The sequence below is a fragment of the Pagrus major genome, chromosome 1 (genome assembly GCF_040436345.1).
Source record: "Pagrus major chromosome 1, Pma_NU_1.0".
Classification (NCBI taxonomy): domain Eukaryota; kingdom Metazoa; phylum Chordata; class Actinopteri; order Spariformes; family Sparidae; genus Pagrus; species Pagrus major.
The window spans coordinates 571,450-590,455 of NC_133215.1; the positions used below are offsets into that span (position 1 = coordinate 571,450).

The 19,006-nt window shown below is 48.1% G+C and overlaps 2 protein-coding genes across 2 annotated transcripts; one reads left to right on the top strand and one right to left on the bottom strand.

Moving 5' to 3' along the window:
* Positions 1 to 983: 983 nt before the first annotated feature.
* On the top strand, positions 984 to 13,225 carry dzank1 (double zinc ribbon and ankyrin repeat domains 1). Its single transcript, XM_073473305.1, has 20 exons — positions 984 to 1,090; positions 2,557 to 2,704; positions 3,455 to 3,557; positions 3,668 to 3,743; positions 4,186 to 4,301; positions 4,401 to 4,471; positions 4,869 to 4,986; positions 5,296 to 5,409; positions 5,770 to 5,853; positions 6,032 to 6,154; positions 6,766 to 6,927; positions 7,021 to 7,255; positions 8,873 to 8,976; positions 10,458 to 10,541; positions 10,621 to 10,714; positions 11,287 to 11,348; positions 11,499 to 11,576; positions 11,669 to 11,796; positions 12,225 to 12,299; positions 12,451 to 13,225. Exons 1-20 carry the CDS (start codon positions 988 to 990, stop codon positions 12,611 to 12,613), a joined length of 2,241 nt encoding a protein of 746 aa, XP_073329406.1. The 5' UTR covers positions 984 to 987; the 3' UTR covers positions 12,614 to 13,225.
* A 116-nt stretch (positions 13,226 to 13,341) lies between these two features.
* On the bottom strand, positions 13,342 to 18,748 carry kat14 (lysine acetyltransferase 14). The gene is made up of 10 exons (XM_073474878.1): positions 18,490 to 18,748; positions 18,178 to 18,299; positions 17,913 to 18,034; positions 16,775 to 16,947; positions 16,244 to 16,678; positions 15,553 to 16,145; positions 14,927 to 15,060; positions 14,667 to 14,842; positions 14,383 to 14,573; positions 13,342 to 13,990 (listed from the first exon to the last, which is right to left on the bottom strand). The coding sequence occupies exons 1-10, from the start codon at positions 18,746 to 18,748 to the stop codon at positions 13,817 to 13,819; spliced, it is 2,379 nt and encodes a 792-aa protein (XP_073330979.1). The 3' UTR covers positions 13,342 to 13,816.
* Between the last annotated feature and the right edge of the window lie 258 nt (positions 18,749 to 19,006).

Here is a 19,006-nt window from a genome sequence, read left to right on the forward strand (position 1 = left end):
TTTACACACACACAGACACACACCAACAAATGCATGTAGAGCAGAATGAGGCAGATACCCACTGATAATTAACATCCAACAGACAACGCTCAACTTTTAACCAGCTGAAATCAGCCAGAGACGCCCTCCACTCCAAAGCCTCCAGACTCAAGAGCTGAGCCCAGAAAAGAGCCCCTATGTCAGCTGGTACTGAGGCTGACTGCCCCCTCTCAGACAGTCTGACCAGCCTCACAACAACACTGCTCTCCAAACACCAATCAGAGGAAAGCACATTATAACACAATGTAAAGAAACCTGCCTGGAACATTGGAAAGAAGAAACTACAATGTAAAGCATCAACCAAACCAGGGACATTTATTTTAACAAGTTCAACTCTGTAATCTCAGAGTTCAAAGAGCTGAACCACCTCTCAACATTAAAATACTCCTGGGAGAAGGAGACACACACACACACACACACACACACACACTGTATATATAATTGATGTAAATCAATCTTGGTGTTGTGTTCATGTTGTTATTTGTTGTGTTCTGAGTGTTTGGACGAGTTGTGTTTTGATGCTTTGGCAACTTTGTTGTTAAACTTTCATGCCAATAAAGCTCCTTTGAATTGAACTGAATTTGAATTTGATAGATAGACAGATAGAGACAGGAGGACAGACAGACAGAGAGAGAGAGAGACAGGCAGACAGACTTCAGCTGGTGTAAAGTAACTAAATACAGTTACATACAGTTACAGCCTCACAGCTGGGATGTTAATGACATCATGGTGAACCAATCAGAACGAATCTGTACTTTGACTTTAGATACGTTACGTACATGTAACTATAAATTCTTCTGTACTTTTACTTGAGTAGATTCATGCAGGACTTTGACTTGTAGCAGGGTATTTTTACATCGTTGTGTTCTACTGCTGAAGTTAATGATCTGAGTTCTCCACCACTGCTGATTGATTGGTTGATTGATTACCTGACAGGCAGTCGTCGTCATGACAGCAGGAGCAGTGTCAGCCCCGCTCATCATTCCCATCATCCAACGACACGGAGCCAAGAACCACATCAACACCAACACACCTGTTTCCATCCAGTCAGGTACAACCTCACCTGTCTGTTGGGTATTGACAGTTGTATGACAGGTGTATTGACAGTTGTATGACAGGTGTATTGACAGGTGTATGACATGTGTATTGACATGTACATTGACAGGTGTATGACAGGTGTATTGACAGGTATATAACAGGTGAATGACATGTGTATTGACATGTACATTGACAGGTGTATGACAGGTGTATGACAGGTGTATTGACACGTATATAACTGGTATATTGACATGTATATTGACAGGTGTATGACATGTATATTGACAGGTATATTGACAGGTGTATGACATGTATATTGACAGGTGTATGACAGGTGTATTGACAGGTATATTGACAGGTGTATGACAGGTGTATTGACAGGTGTATTGACAGGTGTATTAACAGTTGTATGATAGGTGTATTGACAGGTGTATGACATGTATATTGACAGATGTATGACAGGTGTATGACAGGTGTATGACAGGTGTATTGACAGGTATATAACAGGTGTATTGACAGGTGTATTGACAGGTATATAACAGGTGTATTGACAGGTGTATTGACAGGTGTATTAACAGTTGTATGATAGGTGTATTGACAGGTGTATGACATGTATATTGACAGATGTATGACAGGTGTATGACAGGTGTATGACAGGTGTATTGACAGGTATATAACAGGTGTATTGACAGGTATATAACAGGTGTATTGACAGGTGTATTAACAGGTGTATGACAGGTGTATTGACAGGTGTATTAACAGTTGTATGATAGGTGTATTGACAGGTGTATGACATGTATATTGACACATGTATGACAGGTGTATTGACAGGTGTATTGACAGGTGTATTAACAGTTGTATGATAGGTATATTGACAGGTGTATGACATGTATATTGACAGGTGTATGACAGGTATATAACAGGTGTATTGACAGGTGTATGACAGGTATATTGACAGGTGTATGACATGTATATTGACAGGTGTATGACAGGTATATAACAGGTGTATTGACAGGTGTATGACAGGTATATTGACAGGTGTATGACATGTACATTGACAGGTGTACGACAGGTGTATTGACAGGTGTATGACAGGTATATTGACAAGTATATAACAGGTGTATTGCCAGGTGTATTACATGTATATTGACAGGTGTATGACAGGTATATAACAGGTGTATTGACAGGTGTATGACAGGTATATTGACAGGTGTATGACATGTATATTGACAGGTGTATGACAGGTATATAACAGGTGTATGACATGTATATTGACAGGTGTATGACATGTATATTGACAGGTGAATGACAGGTATATTGACAGGTGTATGACAGGTGTATTGACAGGTGTATTGACAGGTGAATGACATGTACATTGACAGGTGTACGACAGGTGTATTGACAGGTTTATAACAGGTGTATGACATGTACATTGACAGGTGTATGACAGGTGTGTGACAGGTGTATTTGCCTCTGCAGACACTCCTGGAGTATTGATCTTCTACACTCTGGATGGATCGAGGCCGGCAGCAGTGCAGCGGGGTCCAGCAGGCAGCAGCAGGAAGTACAGCGAGCCCATCCTGCTGCCAGCTGGTCGGGTGGCTGTCAGAGCTGTAGCTGTCACCAGGTAACTGCTCACCTCACAACACCCTCGAACTCTGAGGAGAAACTCATGTTCTTCAAACAGGTAGGATTCGTTACAAAAACACATGTAGGACGGGTCGGGGGCCTTTTACATGTTGTCTCCCAACCCATCCATGAGGTTGCACTGTGTCAACAAGTACGGTCCAATAAAACTGAGCAAGTAAACACAGGACGATATCTACCCACGTTCTCTGTGATCATCCTACCTGTTCATGTCATCGTCTACTGTTCACTGCTGGACTGATGAAGTCTGTCTGTCTGTCTGTCTGTCTGTTTGTGTGACCTGTCTCTCTGTCTGACCTGTCTTTCTGTCTGTCTGTCTGTCTGTCTGTCTGACTGTCTGTCTGTCTGTCTGTCTGACCTGTCTCTCTGTCTGACCTGTCTTTCTGTCTCCCTGTCTGTCTGACCTGTCTCTCTGTCTCCCTGTCTGTCTGTCTGTCTGTCTGACTGTCTCTCTGTCTCTCTGTCTGTCTGACTGTCTGTCTGTCTGTCTGACTGTCTGTCTGTCTCTCTGTCTGACCTGTCTCTCTGTCTGTCTGTCTGTCTGACTGTCTGTCTGTCTGTCTGACTGTCTGTCTGTCTCTCTGTCTGACCTGTCTCTCTGTCTGTCTGTCTGACCTGTCTCTCTGTCTGTCTGACCTGTCTCTCTGTCTGTCTGCCTGTCTGTCTCTCTGCCTGTCTGTCTGTCTCTCTGCCTGTCTGTCTGTCTCTCTGCCTGTCTGTCTGTCTGTAGTGATGGCAGAGAGAGCTCCACAGTGACAAAGGTTTTCTCTGTTGAACTTGTGGATTCAAACTTGAAGGAGAACGTAGAGAACCTCCTGCAGAGCGACCAGCAGGTAATCAAACATTTCTCCAAATCCAGACTATATTTCCCATCAGCCCCAGATCTCAGATCCCCTACGAGTCCCTGAAGTTAATGTCACAGTCCACATTCATTTGTCTTTAGTTTTCAGTTCAGCGTCCGTCGGAAAGAACCCCGTGGTCTTCTGAGAACCCTGCTGGTTCTTCACTGAGGCCTCCAGGTCTGTTCTGACTTTTCTTATTTCAAACACAACCAACACCGTATTTCCACTACAGTCCATGTGTTTAGCTTAGCTTAGCACAAACACTTGATGCTGGGGGAAACTGTTAGCCTAGCACAAAACTCCAAGTCTGTCTGATGTACATGTTGTAGGTTGTCAGCTAACAAGCTAATCAGCAGTCCATCCTGTAGTCAGCTGGGTTTATTTGACTGGAGCCAGGGGTCACGAATGAGACGCTAATGCTTTGCTAACTGGACCTAAAAGCTAACTCTGAGCTTATTGGACTTTGAAGCTAATGCTGAGTTAATTGGACCTAGACGCTAACTCTAAGCTAATTTGACCGTTAAGCTAACTCAGACAGCGCTTGGTACAAACTAACCTGTGGCCGATCAGGTGCTCTACCTGTTCACTTCATTCTCTCTGTCTCGTTCTTTGTCTTCAGAGCCGAGGATGATGGGAAATACTTCTCCTAAATCAGGCCCTCGTTTTCTGAACGGTCGACTAGGTTCTCCAAACCCGGCCGCCCAAACTGAACGTTCCAGATGTTCCCAGTCAGCAGTAAATGGACCAAACACAACCAAACTAACACTATACCCCGCTGTGGCGCTGGGACGGGTCTGTGTTCACTTTTATTTTGTTCTGTTTCCTGTCTGTCAGAGTTCAGGAGCACTGAAGCAGCTGAGCAGCACGCAGACGTCCAGAATCCACCGAGAGACGGACTTCCTGCGGTACGAACGGAGACGCTCTGTCTGTCTCCCTCTCTACCTGTCTGTCTGTCTGTCTATCTGTCTGTCTCTCTATCTGTCTGTCTCTCTGTCTGTCTGTCTCTCTGTCTACCTGTCTGTCTGTCTGTCTGCCTGTCTCTCTGTCTACCTGTCTGTCTGTCTGTCTCCGTACATGTCTCCTTACTTGTCTGTCTCTCTACCTGCCTGCCTGTCTGTCTGTCTCTCTACCTGTCTCTCTCTCTCTCTATCTGTCTGTCTCTCTCTCTACCTGCCTACCTGTCTGTCTGTCTCTCTACCTGTCTCTCTCTCTCTCTATCTGTCTGTCTCCCTCTCTACCTGTCTGTCTGTCTGTCTCCGTACATGTCTCCTTACCTGTCTGTCTCTCTACCTGTCTGTCCAGGTGTGTTCAGTGTTTGGGTCTTCGTCCCTCTGACCCGTTGGCTCGGTTCTGTGCTCAGTGTGGAGCTGCAGTTCCTCTGTTACCTGCACACAGACGGCCCCCTGCTGAGGGAGGACAGGTACTGCACCTACACCTGTCTTTCCCACAGACACTGAGCAGTGTCCAGGTGATTCGGTTCACCTGGCTCCGTGCTGATCCGATCATGTTTGTGCTGCATTAGACTGTTTCTGTCGGTCAGATTCTGATGCTCATGTAGAAACGTCTGTTCTGGTAACGAGTTCACAGCTCTGAGGTCTGGACCTCTACAAGACCTTTACTTTGAAAGGGTGTGGCCTTTAGTTCTGTTGTTTCCTGGTCGTCTGTCGTCAGTAACGTGTGTGTGTGTGTGTGTGTGTGTGTGTGTGTATGCGTGTGTGTGTGTTGTCAGGCGGTTTGCTGTGTGTTCTGTAACACACTGGTTCCTGTCAACACACACACTTGTTTAATCTGTGAGGAACCCATCCATCAACAGCTACAGCCACAGGCCACACACACACTGCAGGTATACACACACACACACACACACACACACACACAGACACACACACACACACACACAGACACACACACACACACACACACACACTGCAGGTATACACACACACACACCGACACACACACACACACACACATAGACACACACACACAGACACACACACACACACATCACTGTTTTTATCTGACTGATCAGAAAATCAATTAGTTTAAACATGTAATCTGTAAAGTAACTAGTAACTAAAGTCATCAGATAAATGAAGTGGAAGTATAAAGTAACAGAAAATGGAAATACTCAAGTAAATGTACTCAGTTATATCCCTCAGTAGTCAGCAGTGTGTGTGTGTGTGTGTGTGTGTGTGTGTAGGATCATGTGGTGTGTGTTGGCTGTGGGAGTGGAAATCCAGCTCACATCTCCAGCTGTTTGACCTGCGAGAGCCGCCTGCAGCCGGTGAGACACACACACACACACGTACACACACACACACACACACACACACACACACACACACGCACACATACACATACACACACACACACACACACACACAGATACATCTGCAGAGATTTCACATTTCATCTTACTGTGTATTATTATATTGTGTGTGTGTGTGTGTGTGTTGCTGCAGGCTGTGTGTGTTGAGGACAGCGCCCCCTCTGTCCCGTCAGCAGACAGCAGGATGTTGTCCTGCTCCAGATGTAAACGTATGAACCGGCGCGATGCCAGATTCTGTGACTGGTGCGGCTCGAAGGTGAAGACACACCTGAGAACACCTGAGAACACCTGAGAACACCGTGTTAGCAAACATCAGTGTCCAGCTGAGCAGCCGGTCCTGGACTCACCTGAGAAATTCACTCAGTGTTCAGAGACTCAACATTCACCTGCTTCTCCCTCGTAGTGTTTCACAGAGGTGGAACGTTTTTACTGCTCTGTTGCAGCTCTTTGCAGCTAAGTAGCTACATGCTAACTGAAACTGCGATAAAGCTAATAAATAGCTGATAAAGTTTGTACTATATGTATTTTAAAGTTTGTGCTTCAGGTCCTGGTTGTAAAAATACATTAATAGTCTTCAAGGCATAACTTTATGGCTTGAGAAGAACGACAAGAATCAGTCAGAGAACATTTTGTACATAAAGAGTAACAGTAGCGCGCTAGCTAATGTTAGCATCACTCCTCATTGTTGATAATAGAATAGCCTCTTGTGAATTCTGTGGTTGGAAATTGTCAATATTTGCAGAAAGTTTTCAGTTTTTGTATTTTTTTGTATGGAGAAGTTTCTCTGTGCATCCAGTCTTTGTGCTAAGCTAGTCTGGAGAGAGAAGCATTGTGGGACATGTAGTGATGTGATGTATGTGTTTCTAGCCTGGTCATGTAGCCAGCTGTGTGATTTGTTGGCGATGTGGCGCGAGCGGAGATCCATACGCCTTCTACTGCACAGCCTGCGGCATCTTCTTGGAAGCACCGGCCCCGCCCACATCCTATAGTGACATCAGACGACCTGTTGGAGGCGCCGCCGCCAAACGGGTATGCTTCACAGCTGAAGTCACGTCGCTAACTCAGTTCATAATTCTGAACATCACACATGAGACTGGCTGTTCTCTCCCTGTGTGTGAGCAGGCTTCAGCCACAACTTCCCATGATGTCACCTGGCAGGCCCAACCCTCGTCTGACCCCGCCCCCAGGGTTAGGATGACCACACCCACTGCAGAGCAGTGCACACAGACTGTTGGACTCTATTACCCATCAGCCACTGAGCTACAGAGGAAAGAGCAACAGAGGGCGCTAGAACTCAGCAGGCAGCAGGCGCCCAGAGACGGCCGACAGCTACTGACCGCCATCAGCCCGGGCAGAGGTCAGATACAGACACCACTGACACTACTGACACCACCACTGACACCACTGACACCACCACTGACACCACCACTGACACTACTGACACCACCACTGACACCACTGACACCACCACTGACACCACTGACACCACCACTGACACCACCACTGACACTACTGACACCACCACTGACACCACCACTGACACTACTGACACCACCACTGACACCACCACTGACACTACTGACACTACCACTGACACCACCACTGACACTACTGACACCACCACTGACACCACTGACACCACCACTGACACCACCACTGACACTACTGACACCACCACTGACACCACTGACACCACCACTGACACCACTGACACCACCACTGACACTACTGACACCACCACTGACACCACCACTGACACTACTGACACCACCACTGACACCACCACTGACACTACTGACACTACCACTGACACCACCACTGACACTACTGACACCACCACTGACACCACTGACACCACCACTGACACCACTGACACTACTGACACTACTGACACCACTACTGACACCACCACTGACACCACTGACACCACTGACACTACTGACACCACTGACACTACTGACACCACTGACACCACTACTGACACCACCACTGACACCACTGACACTACTACTGACACCACTGACACCACTACAGACACTACAGACACCACTGACACCACCACTGACACCACCACTGACACTACTGACACCACCACTGACACCACTGACACTACTGACACCACTACTGACACCACCACTGACACTACTGACACTACTGACACCACCACTGACACCACCACTGACACCACCACTGACACTACTGACACCACCACTGACACTACTGACACCACTACTGACACCACCACTGACACTACTGACACTACTGACACCACCACTGACACCACCACTGACACCACCACTGACACTACTGACACCACCACTGACACCACTGACACAACTGACACTACTGACACCACTGACACTACTGACACCACCACTGACACTACTGACACCACTACTGACACCACCACTGACACCACTGACACAACTGACACTACTGACACCACTGACACTACTGACACCACCACTGACACTACTGACACCACTACTGACACCACCACTGACACCACTGACACTACTGACACCACTGACACCACTGACACTACTGACACCACTGACACCACTACTGACACCACCACTGACACCACTGACACTACTACTGACACCACTGACACCACTACAGACACTACAGACACCACTGACACCTCCACTGACACTACTGACACCACTACTGACACCACTACTGACACCACCACTGACACCACTGACACTACTGACACCACCACTGACACCACTGACACTACTGACACCACTGACACCACCACTGACACCACTGACACTACTGACACCACTACTGACACCACCACAGACACCACTACTGACACCACCACAGACACCACCACAGACACCACTGACACCACCACTGACACCACTGACACCACTGACACTACTACTGACACTACTGACACTACAGACACCACTACGGGGGAACAGGGTGTTTCACATGTCGGCTCATGATCCATCCATGTCCTCAGGTTACTGGAGGAAGCAGTTGGATCATGTGTGTGGTCATTTGAGGAGTTACACTCAGAACAACGCCCCCTTCAGGGCTCTACTGGGGGAGCCTCGCCTGGGCCGGGTACGCCTCACCTCACTTGCACCTCACCTGTCCAGTAGTGACATCACCTGTCTTCCCCCCAAGTTTAGCAGAACGCTGCAACTCTGTTTTACTGTGAAGCTCCAGAAATGTTCTGTGGACTACGAGACTTCACCTGACTTTATATCATCAGGAGGAGATGATGGCTGAGCCTGACTTTATATCATCAGGAGGAGACGATGACTGAGCCTGACTTTATATCATCAGGAGGAGATGATGGCTGAGCCTGACTTTATATCATCAGGAGGAGACGATGACTGAGCCTGACTTTATATCATCAGGAGGAGATGATGGCTGAGCCTGACTTTATATCATCAGGAGGAGATGATGGCTGAGCCTGACTTTATATCATCAGGAGGAGACGATGGCTGAGCCTGACTTTATATCATCAGGAGGAGACGATGACTGAGCCTGACTTTATATCATCAGGAGGAGACGATGACTGAGCCTGACTTTATATCATCAGGAGGAGACGATGACTGAGCCTGACTTTATATCATCAGGAGGAGACGATGACTGAGCCTGACTTTATATCATCAGGAGGAGACGATGACTGAGCCTGACTTTATATCATCAGGAGGAGACGATGGCTGAGCCTGACTTTATATCATCAGGAGGAGAGGATGACTGAGCCTGACTTTATATCATCAGGAGGAGATGATGGCTGAGCCTGACTTTATATCATCAGGAGGAGACGATGACTGAGCCTGACTTTATATCATCAGGAGGAGACGATGGCTGAGCCTGACTTTATATCATCAGGAGGAGACGATGACTGAGCCTGACTTTATATCATCAGGAGGAGACGATGGCTGAGCCTGACTTTATATCATCAGGAGGAGACGATGACTGAGCCTGACTTTATATCATCAGGAGGAGACGATGACTGAGCCTGACTTTATATCATCAGGAGGAGATGATGGCTGAGCCTGACTTTATATCATCAGGAGGAGACGATGACTGAGCCTGACTTTATATCATCAGGAGGAGACGATGGCTGAGCCTGACTTTATATCATCAGGAGGAGACGATGACTGAGCCTGACTTTATATCATCAGGAGGAGACGATGGCTGAGCCTGACTTTATATCATCAGGAGGAGACGATGACTGAGCCTGACTTTATATCATCAGGAGGAGACGATGACTGAGCCTGACTTTATATCATCAGGAGGAGACGACGGCTGAGCCTGACTTTATATCATCAGGAGGAGATGATGGCTGAGCCTGACTTTATATCATCAGGAGGAGACGATGACTGAGCCTGACTTTATATCATCAGGAGGAGATGAGTGGTGAACTGTTCCTTTAATTATGAAATGAATGAAGTAAACTAACACTGTACGACAGGATCAGTTTCAGACAGCTCGACATACCTGGTGTGACGCATCGAGCTCACCTGACCAGGTGGAGCAGTAGTGTGATTTACTTCCTGTTTGTCACATGACGTGTTGTGTTCCTTCAGATGGTTTCTGCTGTGATTCAGGAAGATCAGTACGAGGTCAGTGTGACCGTCAGCTTTGTGTCGGCCGGGCGGGAAGAAAAACAGGTCCGTTGTTCAACATGTCAGCTGGACTCGCCGTGTGTTTGATGAACCGAGCGTGGGCTGACGGTGTGTTTGGTCTCAGGTGGATCCAGCAGCTGATGGTGTTGGACCGACTGCAGGTCAGACCGAGACTCTGAGCAGCGTTACAGAGCGATCCTCCGACAGCAGCGGACTCAGTAAGAACCAACAGCAAACACGTCTTAATGTCTGTTAACAACGTTCATTAAACCCTCCGACAGGTTTAAAGTGATCTGAGCAACTTCCACATGATGTGGAGTCATCAGGGTATGGTGGCCTGGAGGGGATGGTTTTAGTCATAACTCAAATAAAAAATGAAAAGATTCTTATTTTATTACACTAATAGGAATATTCAGGCTACAATTAAACTTAAGGAGTTAAAGATGCTTGTTGCTCTCAGGCTCGTTCATGAGTCACTGAACAGGGAAAACAGCTCCACAAGCTAACAAACGTAGAATGAAACTCAACTCAGAGTTCTTCCTGTAAACTCGGGGGGCATTTATGGACCCGGCTTCCTGAGGGAGCAGCTGTCAGACGTCTCATAACGAGGGCAGCGGTCACGGGGACCCTGACCGGGTCAGCGCCATGCACCTGGAACACTTTGAGGTCAGGAGGTAGATTCTGACCTCTGCGTGTGTCTGGAACGCAGCACATGTTCTCACAGCGTGTTGAAAAGACGTCTTTGTCGTAAGGACTGAGTCTCCTCAGTGGTTCTGTTTGGGTCTGACAGGAAGTGATGCATCCACAGGTGTGATGAAACCTCCCAAACCAAACCTGACGCCCAAACCTCCGGTAAGAATTTGTGTCTCTGAAACTGATGATAAATCAGAAGAAGAAACTGAAGTTGATCTGAACAGATCTGAGTGACGCTGTTTTTTCTGGTTCTCCTTGTTCTCCTGGTTCTTCTGGTTCTTCTGGTTCTCCTGGTTCTCTTGGTTCCAGGTGAAAGACGTTCAGCTACTGAAGGAACTGGGTCCGAGTCGAGGTCAGATCAGCGTCATCCAGCAGCTCCTGGATCAGGTACGAGCCTCTGCAGCCAATCAGCAGCCTTCTCTGGATCTCCTGACCCAGTTGACTTTGATTGGTCTGTTTGTTTTCTCATCAACCACCAGGGGGCGGACCCTTCCTGCTGCGGTGGCGATGGCCGACATGCTCTGGCGGTTGCCGTGTTGAACGGCCACCATGATGTACTTCCTGTTTTGGTGCAGCGAGGAGCCGATGTGGACGAGCAGTCGGGACAGTAAGACTTAAAACAACATGAAGAAGAAACCAGCAGTTCAGATTCTGTTTAAAACTTCATTCACAGCTTTAAAGAGTCGAGCCACTAAATTAATCCTCATAATTATTGTTGTTATTTCTGCGTCTTTGTTTGATGACAAAGCCAATCACAGCTCATCTGACGAGCTCGTTGCCCCGCCCCTTTCCAGTTATCCCACAATGCACTGAGAGGCGTCACGTCGTGTTTGTACCAAACAAACAGATCAACAATGATGATTTACTGATCTGTTCTCTGATTGATCATCCAAGTGATCAGTTCTTCACACTGGAGCTCTTTGATCTGCACTCAACACATCTGACCCGTTCATGTAGATTCTGTAGTGAGATATATTATACAACATGTTATATGATGTAATGTGTCACACGTGATGAAGGTGAACTCCTCCTCAGGATGAAGAACTCAGCTCTGCATGAAGCTGCAGCTCGAGGCTCTGAAGGTCTGCAGTGTGCTACAGTCCTGCTCAGGTGTGAGACACACACACACACACACACACACACACACACACACACACACACACACACACACACCTGTATTCAAAGGACCTTTGTTCTTCATGTCGTTGCATCGTCTTCATCAGTTTCATCTGGTCACCTGTGGCTGTTGTTCTGGTTTCAGCTGTAAGGCCAGCGTGAGGCGCAGGAACGCCGGCGGTCAGACAGCGTACGACTTGGCGGTGAGCTCCGGCTGCAACAACATGGTGTCTCTGCTGGCTGCTCAGACCGGACTGGACTTACTGGGCAAATTAGGAAAACCCAAACTGAACCTGGACGTGTTCTGAGTGAGAACAACGCAAACTTCAGATAGATTCAGACTCATGTTCCCTCTCACTGTTCTGACAGGTTTGTGTTTTAATGTCGTGTCCGTAAAGTAATGACACCACCAGGGTTTGGACTGGTTCCTGTAGACCGGCTCCATTATCAACCTGTTCACCAGAATAAATGCTGGCAATTCATCTTTTTACAAACCATGGATACGTTACAACTTTGTTTCTACAGGCTCAGTTAATGTTGTGGTCCGGTTAGGTTAAGATACAAAACCACCTGTTTCGAGTCTTAAGCACCTGGTTCTGTCACAAACATCCAGTGGTTTCACTCTTACAGATGTTGAAACACTTCCCTGAACAGTGGTCTCAGCCAGCTGCCACGGCACCACCGTCGCCTCCATGTAAATCCGATATGTACGAGACGGATTTAACGTATCTATGTTTGCCATCGTAGACTTAATGAAGACTGTTGTTGTGAATGAGGAAAACAGAAGCGATCCAGTCGTCTTTGTGACGGCACCAGTAAAACCACCTGGAAACACTCGGATGGAAACGTTGTCTTTTTCCACTTGATGATTTGAGAAGCAGGTGGTTCTGATTCTGACCGAGGTGGATGTGTAGAACGTGTTTTTTTGTTACTTGAGTGAATTTGTTGACTGAATAAAAACAAACTGTTTCACAGCGTCTGTTGACTAAAGTCTGTTTTTGGTTCTGATGTTTGTTAAATGACTGAGCCCAGATGATTCAAACAATCTGTACTTTATATGAACAGCAGGTCAGTTTGCTCTGAACAGCTGACAACAGTGAACATGAAGTGTTTTTATGAGTTTTCAATGTAAGAAGTCGTGTCTGAGGCGTCAACATTACACAAACAAACACATTCAGACGCTCGAGACAAACAGATTTACTGGAAAACTCAAAATGAAAACAATGAAACAAGAAGTCGCATCATGAACAGCTGAGCATTGAGCGACCCGACCAGATGTATCACATCTACACAAGAACTTCTTCACAGTTTCTTCTGGTCAGTTCTAGATGTCGTCAGTGTCGTCAGGCTCGAGCAGACGGTGGCTGCTGAGGGTTAAATCTCTGGACTGACTGGAAAAACCTGAGCAGTTACTGTCCAGGTGCCTTTGAGCCAGGCACTGTGCTGCTCAAAAACTTTGTCTCTGCAGTTCTGATCCAGCAGGTGGACCTGAAACGGTGTGTGTCGTTATCTCAGCGCCTCAGTCGGAGGAAGAAGGCGTGGCGGCACTCGGTGCTGTCCACAGGATAGTATTTATCATAGAAGTCCAGGATATATTCCTCCGCTTTGAAACCAAACTTCTGATAAAGCAGCATGGCAGGATTACTGGCAGACACGTGCAGCGTCACGTCTTTCCCCATACACGTCTGAAAAACACCAACACATCATCTCAATGGAGGTCAAGGTCATGACCCGGTTGATGACATAATATGATGACTCACAATAAAGAACAAAAGATAAAACCATGATTACTTTCCAGACATCCTGTCTGAGGATCGTAAACCTCTGCAGTGTTTTAATATCTGATAAACCTGCAATAATCTGTCGCATGTTTTAATGTCAAAGTGAAACCATCTTATAAATGGGTCAGAACTGACAGACTGCTGCTGCCGGCAGCTGTTAAACAGACTTAAATGTAATCGCTGCTCCAACTGTCGGTCGACAGAGTGCGTCCGCCTCAAGTACTGGCTGGTTCAGACCATCTGGTGACTTCTCTCTGTCACAGCAGCAACATGTGTGACCGACTCTGGAGCCTCACCTGGATCAGATGGTAGATCATGAAGGTGCCAATGCCAGCTCTCCTCCACTCAGGATGGACCAGCAGGAAGGAGATGTAGGCCTCATTGTACTTCACGTCTGGCACCATGAAACCAAAGCCGACCACGACTTTCTTGTAGAGGACGACCACGCTGAAGTCGGGGTACTGCAGACACTCTGACAGGTCCACACCTAGAGGAGGACAGGACCGAACAAACGGTAGGTTTGGACAGACAGATTCATGGTGGGATGGATCTTAGTGAGGAAAATGTCCGTCTGTGCTACCTGGCCAGAAGCTGTCGTGACACATGGCGTTGACAGAGGGAATGTGGTTTGGGCGGACGTAGCAGTAGTCGATGGGGGCGTTCGGTTCTGGGACCCAGTCAGGCTCCTTCCTGTGAGCGTAAGCTTTGATCTCTTCCAACAACCTCAGCTTCACTGGACGACTCTCATAATCCCTCCTGAAGAACAACAACACAGAAGTTACACACGACTGATGAGGCACTGACACTCTCCACCTGTTGGAGGCTTTCTGGACTCTGTACCTGATGAACGGTTTCAGGATGCGGGATGTGTACGGACTCTTGATGCTCTGGTCCAAACTGCCCTCTGCTCCCATCAAACGATGCCAGAAAGACACTGAATGCTGCTGGAGGCCTCTTCTGCTGGAGAGGTTTGTCTGCACACAAACACATTGATGTCGAGTCTACATTAGTGGTTCTGTCACTTTTCTTGTGGTTTCAGTATCACCAACAGAACCAGAAGCAGTTAATGTTTCCCATGGAGTCAGTGTTACAGGACAACTTATTGAAGGGTGGTTTCTCTGATTCAACAGCTGATCACTGAGAACAGGAGGTCAAACTAGCTGCTTACAGAACCAAAACATCTGAATCATTTACTGTTTAACGTGTTTCCTTCTGTTTGTTGTAGGTTGTGAGTCTCTGCAGTGAAAATCAACAGTCATGCACCGACTACCATCATGCAACAAGAGAAGCCTGAACAGAAAGTCATCATGAGATCATGCAGCTTCCTTATCATTAATAAAGTCCAGCTGAAACAGGGTTCTGGGTCAGGACATGACATGTGGAGGAACCAGTTCAACGTGTAAACAATAGGATATGTAGGACAGACGTGTTTGACCAAAGAAGACCAGGATGTATGTTGAAGGTACCTGGAAGCGATCGAGAATACGCAGCTCCTGGCTGTTGGTGCAGTATTTTCCCATGATTCCAACTCGTATCTGTGACCCCACCTCCTGGGCACCGTAGATCCCTCCCACCAGGCTGAGGGTAGCGCTGATGGCCCGGTCAATGTCCAGCAGGGGGAGCCCTCTCTGCCTCTTGGCCTGGCGGACCAGCAGCTTTCTCTGGAGGCGTTTGGCCTGTGGGGTGACAGCCAAGGCCAGCGGGCAGGCATCCAGCCGTCGCAGCAGCATCCTCTCCTCATACAGACTGAGCATGGCGAAGCGAGGAGTCTGGACACCACCAGAACCATCTGCTTTCTCAGGATGTGTTATCCTTCTCCGCTCAGGTCCTCCAGCACTAACACACCCCCCAGTGGAGAGAGATGGACCTTCACCCTGTCCTACTGGCTCTTCAAAGTCGTCCCCACGCTCGCGGCCTTCATCATCCTCACTATCTGCTTCACGTTTTATGTGAGGCGGTGCTATACGGAGCTTCTTGCGAGCGACAAGGTTGGCGCTGGGAGGAGGGATGTACTCCATCCCCGGGTCAATCATTCCCTCCGTCTCCATCTCCTCATCGTCTGGAGGTCAAAGCATCAGAGACAGCACGCCATCAGTGTTTACATCATGTCAACATAAAACTACTCACAACAAACAGTTAAGTGGACAGTGGACTCACCATGGAACAGAGCCTGTGGTGGCATGGCGTCAGGGATCAGGTCCGCCTCGGACAGCAGGCTGGGTGTTGCTGAATGAGATGCCGGCGTCCCCGGGGCCGAGAAGTCCGGTGAGGGTGATGGTGACGGGCTGGTGAGTGGAGTTCGATCTGAAGAGCTGAGGGAGGAGAAATCGATGACCTCACCTTTCTCCAGGACGAGGTCGGGCCGGCGCCCGGTGCTGCCCCCGCGGCCTCCGCCCAGTTTTACTGGCGTGGAGGAGGCACTGCGGTCGGTGTAGCCGCTCACCGCCTCTTTCTGAGCCCGCCGGATGTCTTTGGCCTCCTGAGTGCGAGAACGTTTTTCCTTTAGCTGCATGGCGTTCTCCACAGGGTTCCTGGCCCCGCGCTTCCTCAGGCCCTCCACAGTGATGATCGGGTCCACAGCAGGTTTGGAGGCTGAAGGCAACGACAAAATATCAGCTCAGTGTCATTTACCTGCAGGAGTGGACCCTTTGACCAGAGTGCTGCTGGATGATTTTGGGTGGAGGTTACCTTTAGCCTTGGTGGTGGATTTGTCCACCTCAGGTCTCAGAGTTGGAGGTCGGTTCTGGACCAGCTTCCACCAGCCGGGCTCACCAAACTCCTGAGCTCCAGAGCGGAAGAAGGTGGGACTGCCGACCGACAGACAGCCAGCCACCGTGCTCCACCACGTCGACGTCTTCTTCCTGCGCATAGAAACAGTCACCGGGTCACACACCACCACAGGAAACTCAATCCGGGTCTGGACAGGACACGCTGAGGTTCAGGTTCAGCAGCTTTTCATTTTCTGACTGTGCTGTAACCAATTACACCCGATATCCATTATCAATGTCACCGTCCTGTGTGTCTAAGTCATCTGTGGGCCGCCTGCACCACAGGAACTTCTAACTACACTAGTCTCCAAGAACCTTTAGAGAACCTCAGGAACTTAATCTATGACTGGAGAGAAACCAGAGACTAAATGTAGATCCAGAGTTAAGACGGTCTAAACAACCACAACAACTACAGCACGTGTACGACTTCATTCACAAAATACATTAGTTCTATGGTGTGGATGTGAGGACGAGGGGTTCTAGATGTTTGTTCAAGGTTCCCATGAAACAGTGACTGACTTGGTGTTTCCTGGTGACCAGAGGAGGACTTGTTGTGGACATCAGCCAACAGTGCTTGTGAATTTGCATGTATTCATGTTTTTGCACTGACTTTGTGTAATTAAGACGCATAAGAACATGTTTTCTGTGGAAATACACCTTTAAATAATGAATCACTGTCTGCAGACAGACTTCCTGCTTCAACACTGACCTGCTGCATTTCAGCTGAACCCACTTTTAGTTTTAGCTGCAGATTCATTGGTTTGTTTCCAACCTGTTGGATCATATTTCTTCTTCTCCCTGATGTCACTGTGTTCCTACATGTCAGATGTTAATTTGTTGTTTTATTACTGATGGAAATAAAGACAACACGACCAAAATAAGACCCAGAAACATTATAAAACCAGAACTAACCTTCAACTTAAGGTGCATCCTATCACTGCATTCACACATTTGTAACCAACAGATCAAGAGTTTTACAGCAGGTCAGTAAATACAGTGACAGCAGGAGGGAATAACAAGTGATCCATGTTAATAACAAGGTAAAAACAAAAGGTGACCTTGTTCCCAGCAGGAAGTTCCAGTGTCGGCCAATGAAAGCACAGATGTCCTCTTTCCACCTGAAGTAACCCTGTCGGCCGGTCCCTTCCAGAGACAGGTTGTACATGGCCAACATCACCACCTGACACAGGAAAAACAAGAACCACCACAAAGACTCAATCTTAGGTGTTGTAGTCTTCATGTGTGATGTGAATCTGCTGAGCTCACAGAGGAAATGTGTCCTTCACTGTGTTTGAAGGGTGACTGAATGAATGCAGTTCGTACCTGCTGCCAGGTGAGTCTCATCCGCTCAAAGCTCTCCTTCCCGTCCTCGGAGCAGTCGCAGCAGATGAATTTAAAGAAGTTGTCTCCTTTCAGGTAGCTGGGCTGCTCACCGCGGAGCTGAGCTGATGAACAGACGGACACAAACTGTCTTAACTCCTGTTGCGTTACAGTCCAGCTGATCAGAGATCAGGTTTATTCACCAGCGAGGGGACAACAGTGGAAACAGAAGGACACATCTGAAGCTAACTGTTGTTACGTTCCTGGAGGGGAAGACACCTGATGGAGAAACAGAGCTGTGATTGGCCGTCTCACCTGCAGGGACCCACTTGTGGCAGCGGTCGCAGTAGAAGGACATGTCCTCGCAGGCCCAGCCTCCGTCAGCCTCCTCGCCCACGTCGCTGGTCAGAGAGTCTCCGCTCTGGTCGTGTGACAGATCCACCGAACCCTGATCCTCCGACTCCACGATCAGCAGAGTCTCGCCCTCCACCTCGCCCTCCTCCAGCCCCTCTGAGGCCGACGTGCAGGTCGCCTCATCCTCCCCTCCGCCCAGCTGCTCACTGCTGCTGTCCATCACCGCCGAGTCGCACCGGACTCTCTGTAACGAACAGGGAGCGAAAAGAGGAAAAATACATTTGTAGGAAGTATGAGGAGTAAATAAATGGACTAAGTGATGCTGAGAAGCTGCTGACACGTGGACTGGACAGAGAGCAGGCGGAGGGAGAGCGAGCACCAGGCTCACAAACCAGCGCTGGTCCAACCCAGAGTTACTCTCGTGTTTGTGAGTCCTGTGGCAGACACAGTTTGACATCACAGCCTCCTCTCCTCTGTG

What these genes read in the sequence shown, in the direction of transcription:
- dzank1 (XM_073473305.1), top strand. Translation starts at nt 988, where the DNA reads ATGACAGCAGGAGCAGTGTCAGCCCCGCTCATCATTCCCATCATCCAA. An exon ending in GAGGCGCCGCCGCCAAACGG is followed by an intron (nt 6,928 to 7,020) that starts GTATGCTTCACA and finishes GTGTGTGAGCAG; the next exon opens with GCTTCAGCCACAACTTCCCA. An exon ending in ACCTGACGCCCAAACCTCCG is followed by an intron (nt 11,349 to 11,498) that starts GTAAGAATTTGT and finishes TCTTGGTTCCAG; the next exon opens with GTGAAAGACGTTCAGCTACT.
- kat14 (XM_073474878.1), bottom strand. Translation starts at nt 18,748, where the DNA reads ATGGACAGCAGCAGTGAGCAGCTGGGCGGAGGGGAGGATGAGGCGACC. An exon ending in TGAGACTCACCTGGCAGCAG is followed by an intron (nt 18,035 to 18,177) that starts GTACGAACTGCA and finishes TTCCTGTGTCAG; the next exon opens with GTGGTGATGTTGGCCATGTA. An exon ending in ACCACAGGCTCTGTTCCATG is followed by an intron (nt 16,146 to 16,243) that starts GTGAGTCCACTG and finishes TTTGACCTCCAG; the next exon opens with ACGATGAGGAGATGGAGACG.